Genomic DNA, 14,470 nt, shown 5'->3' on the forward strand with positions numbered 1-14,470 from the left:
TGGGGTAATCGGGATGGGTGTGTCAGAGGCGGTGCGGTTGGCGCAGGATAGAGCAGGGTTTAGGGCTGTTGTGCATAGGGTCCCTATGAGTCGGAAACAACTCGACGGCACATAACAACAGCAACAACATTGTGTGCCATCAAGTCAGAACCATCCCACAGCTGAACCTGCAGCATGTTTTCAGAGACTGTAAATCTCACAAGAGGAGAATGCCCACCCTTCTCCTGCAGAGCACCTGCTGGATTTTACTGCATGCCTTTGAGATAATAGCACAGCTTCTTATCACTAGGCCACCAGAGTTCCCTTACCATCCCATAGTTTACATAGTTATAATACATTTCATTATTTATTGTGCTAAATTATAGTTTTAATTCAATTTTGCATTCTTTTAGTAACTATAATTTTTTTTTTCTTTTTTATATCGTGATGAGAACACAGCCACTTGGGGAGGGTGGTGGGGCCAACTAAGGAAGAATAGGGGAAGTGAAGAGGGTGGGTGGACTCTTAAAGCTCTCATTTATAGACAGAAAATGCACTTGTAACTATAATTCTTTACATTTAAAAAATAGTAAATCTGTTTTCTTTCATTTGTTTATATTCTACCTCTTCTCTGATCTCTGGTCTCACATTTCCAGCTTCTTAATATATCTTGCTGTCTGGATTTCAAGAGATACCTTGCATTTAGAGCAATTACAGTTCTAATCTTAGTCTTAAAGACACCAGCACCCACCAATTTAATTTACCAAAGGCTTGAAATCCTTAACGTGCATTTATTCCATGATCAAATCTCGTCAGTCTTCCCTCTAGAAATGTCTCTTAAATACTGCATCTTTTCATTTCCTACTTAAGATGTTGAAGCAGTATACTTGACTCCTTTGTTTTCAATCATCAAGCGCTCACTCTTCTAATTTGCTCTGCGTTGTATTTTTCTAACAAATCTAGTCACAAACTTCGCTACCCCTTGTTTAGAAAGTCTTCTGTGGTTTTCCCACTGCGTTTAAAATAAAGATAATTTCCTAAGTATGTTGTTGTTAAGTGCCGTCGAGTCGCAGGCGACTCATAGAGAACCTGTGAAGGAGAGTCCTCAATGCTTGGATGTCTTTCATCCTCTCTCCAGGTTCATAGGGTTTCCGGAGGCAAGCTGTTACAGAAGTGGATGCCACTCCTCCTTCCAAGCTTGTTTTGATTGGGGAGCTCCACCCCATTCTGTCCACATTGGGAAACCAACCATTAACACATTTGACACATCCTAAGTATAGCAGAGCAAATTCTTCACCAGATGACCTGACTCTAATTTTCCAACTTCATAACCCTACACTTTAGCCATATAAGGAATTAATTTGGAGTCCCTGAATTAAGCAGAGAACTGCCAGAAGTCCAGACTGGGTTTAGAAAGGGTCGTGGTACTAGGGATATTGTAGCTAATGTTAGATGGATCTTGGCTGAAAGGGAGTACCAGAGGAACGTCTATCTGTGCTTTATTGATTATGCAAAGGTGTTTCATTGATTATGCAAAGGCATTTGACTGTGTGGGTCACAATAAACTGTGGCTGACTCTGAAAAGAATGGGAATCCCAGAACACTTGATTGTGCTAATGCAAAACCTGTACTTGGACCAAGAGGCAGTCGTCAGAACAGAGCACGGGAAGAATGCATGGTTCAAAATTGGGAAGGGTGTATGCCAAAGATATGTCCTATTTCCATACCTTTTCAACCTGTTTGCAGAATGAATTATCCGGGAGACTGGGCTCTTTAAGGAGAATTGTGGCATCAGGATTGATGGAAGATCTATCAATAATCTGCATTGTGCAGAGGACACAACCCTGCTTGCTGAAACTGAGGAGGACCTGAAGAGCTTGCTGCAGAGGGTCAAGGACTGCTGGCTTCAATATGGATTGAGGCTCAATATCAAGAAGACAAAGATTCTTACCACTGGACCAATTGGCAACATCAGGATGGATGGTGAAGAGATTAAGATTATTCACAGCTTTAGTTTGCTTGGCTCCACAGTCAACACTGTTGGCATCAGCAGCCAGGAAATTAAAAGATGTTTTATGATGGGAAAGTCTGCTGTTAGGGACCTCTCCAAAATACTGACGAGCAATGGTATCACTCTGGAGATTAAGGTACATCTTATACAGGCCATGGTCTTTGCAGTCAATTATTATGTGTCAGAGAGTTGGACAATGATGAGGGAGGATAGAAGGAGAATTGGTGCCTTTGAGCTGTGTTGATCGAGAAGAGTATTGAATATACCCTGGACTGCTAAGAAAACAGGTTCTTCCAGGAGAGGGTTAAACCAGGCTGCTCCTTGGAGGCAAAGATTCTGAAGCTTTGTCTGACCTACTTTGTTGTAAGGAGAGACCAGTCCTTGGAGAAGGACATCATGCTTGGAGTGTAGAGGGACAGCGTAGGAGAGGAAGACCCTCTATGAGGGGGATTGATTCAGTGACTGAGGTAATCTGGATGGGTGTGTTTGAGACTGTGATTGGCATAGGACTAAAGGGTTTGAATTATTGTACATAGGGTTGCTATGAGTTGTAAGCAACTCGACGGCACATAACCACACCAACAAAGTAAGCTGTATACTTTTGAGAATGTTTTCTCTCATTTGGAATGTCTTCTTTCTGCTCAGCTTCTCTTCTGTCACCACTAGAACGGTGGTAGAGTATTGGAGTGTTAAAAGTTTTGGGACTAGAGAAACACCATTTCATTGTTCTCCTGTAGATCTGTATTTTAACTTTTTCCTTTTAGATTTTATTACCAGTTATGTCTAATGGCGGGGACCTCAAGATCATTGTAGTAATTAATTACTACTAATAATTTAATATTATTATTTATTTATTGCCACTAACAAAAACAACACCTATCTTGGATGTTAATTCAAAGATTTAGCAAGCAAAAATATTGTCCTCTAGTGGCTGTAAAAGATATGCAGTAGTTTGATAAATGTCGGAATATGTTTATTCTCTCTGCCACCAGTAGAGGGAAAGCTTGTACAGGGAAAAATGTCTAGTTTTTGAGAATGTTATAGTTTTCAGACTTGATTTTCTTAGGAATCATAGTGATATTCACTAATACGCACTGTCACACTTTTATAAAAATGTCTTCATTATAGTTATATATTATTTTATTAGCTAAATAAGTAATTTTAATGGAAACATTTTTAATTAATGACAAAAATAATAGTCTATATTGAAATTAATGGAAATCATCCATAATTACAGAACTAATTTTCTTTTTGTTCTCTGTACATATTTTAAATTTTTAGATTAAGATAATATGCATACACTTTTGTAATCTATTTTTAACATAACTTTTATTGGAACATTTTATTCTGACTTTCTTTAGAGAGTCATCATCATAGAAATTTTTCTTAAATAACACTACAAATTTTAATGGCACCAAGATTCTAACATGATTTTCTAAGCAGGGAAGAATTAGCTAAGTAGAAACTAAAGGAAGGAAAGATAAGTGAACAGACCTTTCTTTCTGAAGTTAGTATTATTCATTGAAAATACCTATTATTTCTAGCTGTATGAATCTTAAACATGAAGAAAGTAAAACAAATCTAGTTGATCTTTTAAAGCAATTTTTTGCTATCTTTTGTAGACTTAAGTACAGTCTTTAAAACAAAATAAAGTAACAACCCAGATTACAAACTTGGTGTGGAAAAACAAAATTGAAGATATATTTACTGTGGCTATCATTGTATTTATTCTAATGTAAGTATGATGTCAAAGGTTTATTATTCAAAATATCTTTGCTAGCCATTGATTAATTGCTTATTTTGTGCTGAAGTACTTATTGTATTAAGGAGACAGGATTAGGTTTATTTAAGCCCATGAGAACTAAAAGCTAGCTCTTTTTTTTTGAGATGCCTGCTTTCCTGCTGCACTGCATCTGCTAATCTACAATGCTTACAAGTCTCTGCAAAACTGGCCTGTATACTTAAAAAATCATTTTCTGACAGGTCTGAGTCTCTGAGAGACATTCAAGCAAACCAAAGGAGCATACAGGAATAGGGGAACTGAATAAAGTGGGGACTGTTGATGTTGGAAATCATAAAGTTATACAGCAAATTAAAAATTTGGACACTGTTGGCTCTGTGCTTTTTGTAACTGGTCTGCTACTAATCTTAGCAGAACGAATTATGAATTCAGTAGAAAATTCTTTCTACTCAAAGCCTTTATACTTGACCTCAGACTCGTAACTCTCAAGCCAGAACCAGCTCATACCTTCCATTAGGTTGCAAGACTGAATCACGCAGAAGGAGACTGACTGTCTTTCTACCATGGAGTAAAGCTTGGGGTTGTAAGGGCCATCAAGTTGTAGGCGACTCATAGTGATCCTGTGAATGAAAGTCCTCGGCATTTGCATGACTTTCATACTTTCTCCAGGTTCATAGGGTTTCCGGGAGGCAAGCTGTTTATGGAAGTGGATGCCACTCCTGCTTCCAGTCTTGTTTTAATCAGAGAGCTCCACCCAACACTGTTCACCATGGGTAACCATTATCACATTTGACACATTGTTCAGCTTCACAGCAACCACAAGTTACCCCTGTACGGCTGGTGGACACACCAGAGCTATATGACCTAGAAGAATGTTTCACCAAAAAAATTAAAAACAGGTCTGAGAGCCGCGATTAGAGTCGCTCACCTTTGGCTTGGTAGCATCACTTTCAGTCCACTAGGCCAGTTAGTCTTTCCCTATTTTGGTAAGTGCCATTGAGTTGTAGGCGACTCATAAGCAACACTATGAACAGAGTAAAGCTTAGGGAAGAAAAAAAAAACACACTGGTAAATATTCAGTTTAACATTTAATGAAGTACAGTAATTTATAACAGTAATGTACTAGGTGAGATAGAGATGACAGATTTTACCCTTTCTTTGTATTCCCTTAAATTCTTTTTGTTTACTCTTACAAACTTCCTAACTTAGAAACTTTGACATGCATATAATAAGCATAAAGCCTTCAGGAAATACAAAGTTAAAGAATTTTGGAAGTTGTCTTTTTCACACAACTCTTAATTGAAAAAAAAAAATCATTCAATGTTAGGATGTTCTGGTGGCCTAGCAGTAAGAAGCTGTGCTGCAATCCCAAAGCACACAGTTCAGGTAGCTGCTCCATGGGAAATGGATAGGTGGTCTCCTCCTATGCAATTTATGGCCCTGAAAACCCACTGGAACATCAGCTGTGGGTATGTTCCAACTCGATGGCATACAGCAACAACATGCAGTGTTACTCATAAAGACTTCTTTATTAGGAAAAAGTCCTTTATCGTTCTAAATACATCTAAATAAGTCTTTATTTGTTATTGAACAGTCACAGTATTAAAGAACAAAAGGCACTGCAGTAAATTTAGATTCCTTGGAGATAAAAGCTTTCTACCTCTATTTTTAATAATTCATTGTCCTCCAGATCTGGTGATGTTGTGGCTAACTAAGGCCTCCACCTGCTAACTAGAAGTCAATTTCCAAACTCTGCAGGTGCTTTGCAACAGAAAGATGGGGCAGTCAGATTCCATAAAGATTTATGGCCTTGGAAACTGTATAGAATAGTTCTATCCTGTACAACAGGGTCACAGTGACTTTAACAGCTTGATGGCATGGAGCAGTGGGTGGTTTCATGTCTCACTTAAACTAAAACAAGTCCACCAGAACAAACATTCCCACATACTTGACATAGTGACAGTAACAATGACTCAGATATATCAGAGATCATGCAAAACTATATCAGAGATCATGCAAAACATGGCAAGATTCAGATCTGTCGTTCATAGGGTCTCTGTGAGTCATAGTCAGTTCAACAGCCTCTATCAACAACATCCTACTTTAATTTAGAGACCACTTCAAGAATAGATTGAAGCGTTGAACACTTAATAAATAGCCAAAGATCACAAGTTATAGAATGGCATGAAGAAAGCAAGTCATTAGAAGATAGGGAAGAAAGGACAAAAATAATTACCAGAGGAGACCCTGAAACTTACTGTAGAATGTAAAGAAGCTAGAATGAAGAGAAAATATGAAGTAAGAGAATTGAAGATTTCAAAAGGCAGCTCAAGAGTACAAAGAATGGTATTATAATAAATGTTCAAAGACTTGGAGTTAAAAAACCAAAAGAGAAAAATATTCTTAGCTTTCTCAAACTAAAAGAATGGAAGGAAAAATTTAAGCTTCAAGTTATAATAGTGAAGGTTTCTGTTGGCAAAATATTGAATGAATGACACAGGAAGCATCAAAACCAGAAGGAAGAAATACATAGTTATTCACTGTACCAGAAATAATTGATTGATAGCCATTTCAGGAACCAATGGTAGTTAAGGAAGAAGTGCAAGCTGTCCTGAAGATACTGTTGAAAAACAGGGCTCTAGGATTTTATAGAATATAAATTGAAGCTTTTCAGCAAAGGTAAGCATCACTGGACGTGCTTACTAACAGAGTTATTTTCCTTTTCACTGACTTTCCACTTTATCAAACATGACACCTTTCTCCAGGTTGTGGTAACATGCCCAAGGTATGTCTTGTCATTATAACTTCTGAGGAGCATTCTAGCTGTACTTATTCCAAGACAGATTTGATCTTTTTTTTTAGTCCATGGTATATTCAATATTGTTTGCCAACACTATGAATCAAGGCATCAATTCTTTTTTAGTCTTATTCGTTATCCAACTTTTACATGTATAGGAGGCAGATGAAGCTATCATAGCTGGAATCAGGCAAACCTTAGTGCTCAAAGTGACATCCTATCTCTTTAGTACTTTTTTTCCCTCTTTAGCACTTTTATGAAGACCTTTGCAGCAGATTTGCCAAGAGCAACATATCTTTTCATTTCTTGAATGGGCATTGATTGTGGATCCAAGTTCAATGCAATCATTGAGGACATCAAATATTTCTCCATTTATCATGATGTTGGTTGTCGATCCAGTAGGGAATATTTTTGTTTTCTTTATGCTGTGGCTATTATGGTCAAGTTTCTTCCCTAAATCTTTAATGTTTTCAACAAGCTAGTTTTGGCATCTGAAACCACAGGCTATTATGATCAAGTTAGATGGATTGACACAGTGGCTGCAGTGATGGCTGCCAAGCGGCAATTGTGAGGAACATGCAGGGCTAAACAGTATTTCCCTCTGTTTATCGGGTTGCTATGAGTGGGGCCTACTTAAGGGCATGAAAAAATGGTGGGGAAGGAACTGTCATGTTGGTTGAAGACCTGTCTTAAAGTTGCATTCTTTCAAAAAATTGTAATTTAAAAGCTAATATTGTGGGATACTTAGGTGTGTCTTAAAGACGACTATTAAAGATAAGGGAGAAGTAAATCCCTGCTAACACCACCCTAAAGAGAACCCCAGTAGCTTAGTAAATCACATGTTGAAGTGCTCCCAGAAGAGCAGTACTTGGAAATCATCATCCACTCTTAGAGAGAAAGACAAGCTGCCACCTATTGTAAAGATTTACTGCTTTGGAAGCCCAGTGGAGAGTGACTGTGAGTCATGGTCCACTCTGCAGTGGTGGGTGTTGTTATTATTAGCCTCATTTTTTAAGAAATTAGTCCATTTTTAAGAAATGAAGAAATTGAGTTCAAGGAAAGTTGTTTAACCTGCACAAAGTAAAGTAATTTGTATGTGACACAGCTAGAACTTGACTGCAAGTTTCATGTTTGTTTTGAGATGCTGGTTAACCAGCCTACTCTGTATTATGAAATTAATAGGAAGAATTTCACTGCATCATTTTGCTCTCAATTAACAAGTACTCTGAGATTTTGCTAAGTGGTAATTTTCTCATGCAATATTGCCAAATCAAAATCTGCTTTTAACATCTCATTGTCTTTGTTCCCTCCATTTTTTTCTTTCAAGTGTTCAGCAATCTCCACTTTAAACTACATTTCATCTTACCAGTGCACAAACTCCATCTAGTGGAACAAGAATATATCTGAAAGTTTATAGTTACTCAGTGTGCTAAAAATAAACAGGTCAATGTCTATAATATGCACCCCCCCCCCCACTGGAGCTGTTTTTACTGTGTCATGTAGGATTGCGGTGAATTGAAAACGAAGGGCTAACAGGTAGCAAGAACAGCAATATATTTTATATCTAAAAAGAAATTTCACAGAAAATTAGTGTTCAAATGTTTCAGACAACACAATATAGAAAGTTCATTAATTTTTTAAAAAGGAAGATTGAAAAAAATTTAGTAGCAATGATAAGGGAGAATAGTGAAATAAGTAATTGAATTTGTGTACCTTGAACAACTTTTTAATTCAAGGCCAGTATTCTTAAATTACATAATTATTCTGTTATACTCAACATGATAATTGCAAAGGTATTATTGCTGGTGTGAAGAAAATGCTCATTATGTAGATGAAAGACATCACGTTTAACATCGTATACCCTCTTTGGCCTTAAAGCTAAGAATTAAATTTGAAAAAGTAGTCACTTAAAATTAATCCTATTTACAAGAGAATTCAGTTATTCATTTTACAGCAAAAGTTAATACATAAAACCCAAGGATATAAAGTGGCAAATAGCTATAGGGGCCAACTATTGGTTTTGTTAGTAAATAAAATGTTATCAAAGCTTATGCTAATAAAATGTTTTCTTCTGAGGAAATGATCAGAGACTTACTATTTTTAAGGAGTAATACTAGTGTGGTATAGAGATTCAGAACTCCCAAAAGGTTTATAGAAAATGAAAATGGGGTTCAGTTCTCCTTTCTTGTAGTTTCATGACGGAAGAACTGTCACAATGTATTTCTACACTGGTTAATAAGTAAATGAACCTGAGTAAAACAAAGGAGGAAATACTTCATTATCATGTTAATATAAGTTGAAAGTTGGGTCCTGGTATTGCCTTATAACCATCCTGTGACTGTCACTCAAGAAGCTATAATCAGGGTGCTGTAATCGTGAGTTGACTCAAGTTACCTTCTATCTGGATAATCAAATCCTGTAACCTATTTAAACTTGTAGTTATATATATATCTTAATTATGTTCTCTTTCCTCTGTTAATCTCATCTTTGTCAATGATGTTTTAATGAATAAACCAATCATAAATTTTTTCAGCTTTAGTTCCTTAACAGTGTATTTTATTAGTTACTCTGTGATTTTTGGAATGCGAAAGTTAAAAATAGTACAGTCTTCTCTTTGAAAAGTAAAGGACAAATTCTTACACTGTTTTACAGTCCCTTCCCCAGGTCCACTCCACTATGCAGCCTTCGTTCTGGACTCCTGTCATGACAATAATACCAAATCACATAACCCTTTTAAACAGTTTTCTCCCTCATCTGTTTCAATGCAATATACATTATTTATCTCCATTTTTCTCAGTTTCTCCCCAACCCTGATGTCAGTCCTGTTTTATAACAGTGGCACTATGCAGTATTTGTCCTTTTGTGACTGAGATACTTCACTCAGCATAATGTACTCCAGGGTCACCCATTTTGTATAATATTTCATGAGTTATTTGTTTTTCAATGCAATGTGGTATTCCATTGTGTGAATATACCACAGCTTCTCTATCCATTTGTTTGTTGATGGGTACCTGGGTGTTTCCAACTCTTTGCTATTGTGAACAAAGCTGTGATAAACATGGATATGCATATATCTGCTGGGGTGGCAGTTATGATCTCTTTGGGGTATATTCCCAGTAGTGGAATTGCTGGGTCAAATGGTATCTCTATTTGCAACTTTTTGAGAAAGCGAGACACTGCTTTCCACAGTGATCGCACCATTTTACACTCCCACTAACAGGTGAGTAAGGGTTCCAATTTCTCCACAACCTCGCCAGCATTTGTTGCTTGCTGTTCTGTTAAATTTTGCTGTTCTTACTGGGATGAAATGATATAGTTGTTTTAATTTGCATCTCTCTTAGAGCTAGGAATTTTGAACATTTCTTCATGTGCTTGTTGGCCATCTGAATGACAATCTTTGGTGACGTGTCTGTTCATATCTTGTGGCCATTTTTCAGTTGGATTGTTTATCTTGTGGTGGTGCTCAAGTATTTTATAAATTCTGGATATAAGTCCTTTATCTGACATGTCATTACTAAAAAGGAACATGACTTCTAATACAAAAAGGTACGTGTCTTAGAATTAGGTTATGGAATCATTTTGTTGATTATATAAAGGCATTTGTCTGTTTGGATCATAACAGACAGTGGCTAACTCTGAAAAGAATGGGAACTCCGGAACAGTTGGTTGTGTTTATGTGAAACCAATACTTGGACTAGGAAACATTTGTCAGAACAGACCAAAGATAACACTCCATTGTTCAAAATCAGGAAAGACGTATGCCATGGATGCATTGCATCTCCATACCTTTTCAATCTATATGCATAATAGATCATCAGGAGCCTGGGCTCTATGAGGAGGAATGGAACTTCAGGATTGGAGAAAACTCATCAACAAGCAGATGAGACAACCTTTCTTGCTGAAACTGAGGAAGACCTGAGGCATTTGCTGCAGAAGGTCAAGAACTACAGCCTTCAAAAGGGATTGAAGCTCAACATCAAGAAAACAGATTCTCACTGGGCCAGTTGGCAACACCATGATAGCTGGTAAAGAGATTGAAATTTTTAACACATTCAGCTTGCTTGGCTGCACAATCAACACTCATGGTACCAGCAGCCAGGAGATTAAAAGATGAATTGCATTGGGAAACCCTGCTGTTAGGGACATCTCCAGAGTACTGAATAGCAATGATATAAGTCTAGAGACCAAGGTGTGCCTGATCCAGGCTGTGGTCTTTGGAATTACATGCTATGCATCAGAAAACTGGACAATGAGTAGGGTTGTTAGTAGGAGAATTGATGCCTTGGAGCTTGACGAGTATTAAATATATCATGGACTGCTAGGACAACAAACAGATTAGTTCTGGAGAGAGTGAAGCAGACTGCTTCTTGGAGGCAAGGATTTGGAAGCTCTGTCTGACATACTTTGGGCATGTTGAAAGGAGGGACCAGTCCTTGGAGAGGGACATCATGCTTGGGAGGAGAGAGGAACATAACAAGAAAGGAAGACCCTGGATGAGATGGATTAACTCAGTGACTGGAGTAATGGTGTGTCAGAGATAATGAGGTTGGGTCAGGACAGAGCAGGGTTCAGGGCTGTTGTCCATAGGGTCACCATGAGTGGCAAGCTATATATAGCACATAACATAGACAGTAACTATGAAATATGCTATGAGTAGATAAATTAAAACATTTATATAACTATAATGAACTTTTACAAAGAATTTAAGATCTATTACTAATTTTGCAAATGTCCAATTTTCTTTTTAAATTTGTATGTTAGTGTGGGAAACACTTGGGAAGCATTCTTGGGTTTGTATGCATTTTAAAAAGGAGCTCTGGTGGTTCAGTGAATGTGCTCAGCTGCTAACTGGAACAGCAGTGGTTCAAACCTCCTAGCCACTCTGTGAGAGAAAGCTATGGATGTCTGTGTCTATGAGATTTTTAGCCTTGGAAACCAGATGGGCAGTTCTACTCTGACTTGTAGTGCTTTTTAAAGTCTGAATCCACTTCACAGCAATGTTTTTGTTTTTTATTTAACTATCTCAAATAAACAGAGAATGTTTCTTTTACACTAAATGACCTTTTTCTTTCTTCTGTTTCCTTCCTCTTCTAGGCGACTGACTGGACATTCTTTCCACATGGGCTACAGCATGGCAATTTTGAATGGCATTGTAGCTGCTCTTACTGTAGCCTGGTGCCTCATGTAAACTCACACTGGAACAACATTGTTGGCAAAACTGTCATAATTGTTTTGTAACAGAGAAGATCATCAGTGACTACAAAAAGAACTGATAAACTAGCTGTTCATTATCTAGTTTTATATGTGTCATAATTAGCCCCTTTTGTCGAGGACTTTTTAAAACTTGATTTGAGATCATAGGCATTGGAGGTATCTGAGTATTAAGTTTGAAGTACTTCCCAAAAGTGTAAAATGTTTACTTCATCTTTTTACTTTTGTATGTCTAATTTTTACAAATTGTAGAAAAAGTAATGGAAATCAAACTTGAAAAATTGAATACCGAACAATGCCTACCTTTCCATGTATAGAATCCATTTTTGCTAAGAAATACTGATTTTGTTTAAATAAGATAGAAGCATTTTGTATTTATACATTTTATTGGGAAAGCAAATACTGCCTACTCATTTGACATTTTATAGTGGCTACTTTTAAATGAAAATATGTGGTTTTTTATATTTATGTATTCACTAGAAGGTGCAGTTATATTTTCTATGGGGCATGCATGTTTGGAGGGTATTTTTGTTTACATATTTTCCTAACATAAGCTGAATTTATATGTTTGTAAGATTGTTCCTTGTAGATGAATATGCTACTTTTTTACTGGTGCAAACTTAATACCCACTTTTTTAAAAGAAATAAGTTGTCTTTTTAAAAAAGCATGTTGTTCTGGGTTTAACATGAAGATAAACTTATTTCTAAGAAGAAAAGACTAAAAAATGTAATTTAAGTCATTCAGTTACTAACAGATTTGAAGCTGTTCACTATTTCTGTTTCTACAATTAAAAATATTTATCTTGGTGTACATATGATTGCTTCAACAGAATTTATATTACTTTGTTTTTAATAAATATAAATATGAAATTTGTATATACATAAATACTTTTATTAGTTTTTTGTTAATATTAAAAATATAGTTACCAAAGTAGAAAAGGTATTTTTGTATGCACACACACGTATATACATATATAAATATACATATGTACGTACATACATAAATACCACATTATTCATTCATTGCCATTGAGTCCGAAACTACTGATTGTGACCCGACAGTGGGTTTACATGGTTATAAATCACATGGGAATTGATTGCCCACCTTCACATCAAACCACTGGTGAATTCTACTCACCAGAGAAGTGTGGCCTTTGGGTGAATAGTGCAACTCCTTGCAGACTAGTCCATCAGTGCTCCATTTACCCATTATCTATATTTATACATACACACACAAGTGCATACAATATACATACAGACATACGTATGTATTTTTTATATATATACACACACACACACAAACAAATGTTGTTCTTTGCTGCTGTCTAACTCATGTTTTTGTTAGGTGCAGTCAAGTCAATTTAATTCCCAGAGATGCTATAAACAACAGATCTGAACCTTGTTCTATCATGTTGTTGTTGTTGTTATGTGCCATCGAGTCATTTCCGACTCATAGCGACCCTATGCACAACAGCCCTAAACCCTGCTCTATCCTGCACCAACCGCACTGCCTCTGACACACCCATCCCTATTACCTCAGTCACCGAATCAATCTTATAGAGGGTCTTCCCCTCCTGCGTTGTCCCTCAACCCTCCCAAGCATGATGTCCCTCTCCAAGGACCCATCCCTCCTGGCAACATGTCCAAAGTATGTCCGACGAAGCCCCAGAATCCTTGCCTCCAAGGAGTAGCTTGGTATAATCCTCTCCAAGACAAATCCGTTTGTTTTCCTGGCAGTCCATGGTACATTCAGTACCCTTCTCCAGCACCACAGCTCAAAAGCATCCACTCTCCTTCTGTCCTCCCTAGTCATTGTCCAACTCTCTGATGCATAACAAGCGATGCAAATACCATGGCCTGTATCAGGCGCACCTTAGTCTCCAGAGAGACACTGTTGCTCCTGAGTACTTTAGAGAGGTCCCTAACAGCAGACTTTCCCATCGCGATACGCTTTTTGATTTCCTGACTGCTGGTGCCAAGAGTGTTGACTGTGGAGCCGAGCAAACTGAAGCTGTGAACAATCTCAATCTCTTCGTCATCCATCCTGATGCTGCCAATTGGTCCAGTGGTGAGAATCTTTGTCTTCTTGACATTGAGCCTCAGTCCATACTGAAGGCTGCAGTCCTTGACCCTTCGCAGCAAGTGCATGAGGACCTCCTCAGTTTCAGCAAGCAGGGTTGTGTCATCTGCATAACGGAGATTGTTAATAGACCTTCCACCAATCCTGATGCCACAATTCTCCTCATAGAGCCCAGCCTCTCGGATAATCTGCTCTGCATACATGTTGAAAAGGTATGGAGACAGGATGCACCCCTTTTGTACACCCTTCCCAATTTTGAACCATGCAGTGTTACCCTGCTCTGTTCTGACTACTGCCTCTTGGTCCAAGTATAGGTTTCGTATTAGCACAATTAAATGTTCTGGGATTCCCATTCTTCTCAGAGTAAGCCACAGTTTGTTATGATCCACACAGTCAAATGCCTTTGCATAATCAATGAAACACAGATAGACATTCTTCTGGTATTCTCTGCTTTCAGAGATCTAACATCAACAATATCCCTAGTACCACGACCCCTTCTAAACTCAGCCTGGACTTCCAGCCAGTGAATACCACTATCATTCAGATATACGCACCAACAACCAGAGCCAAAGAAGAAGAAATAGACGATTTATACCAACCTTTACAGTCAGAGATAGATCAAACATGCAATCAAGATGCATTGATAATAAT

The 14,470-nt window shown here is 37.5% G+C and overlaps 1 protein-coding gene across 1 annotated transcript in view; it reads left to right on the forward strand.

The window, feature by feature from the left end:
- Nucleotides 1-11,716, forward strand: part of ARL6IP6 (ADP-ribosylation-like factor 6 interacting protein 6) — a 58,577-nt gene extending 46,861 nt beyond the window's left edge. The window contains exon 4 of the mRNA XM_006880776.1: nucleotides 11,623-11,716. Coding sequence (XP_006880838.1) covers nucleotides 11,623-11,716 — 94 coding nt within the window. The remainder of the gene's footprint in view (nucleotides 1-11,622) is intronic.
- The last annotated feature ends 2,754 nt before the right edge of the window (nucleotides 11,717-14,470 follow it).

This window comes from Elephantulus edwardii, unplaced genomic scaffold (genome assembly GCF_000299155.1).
Source record: "Elephantulus edwardii isolate Elephantulus edwardi_28Jun2011 unplaced genomic scaffold, EleEdw1.0 scaffold00010, whole genome shotgun sequence".
Lineage (NCBI taxonomy): Eukaryota > Metazoa > Chordata > Mammalia > Macroscelidea > Macroscelididae > Elephantulus > Elephantulus edwardii.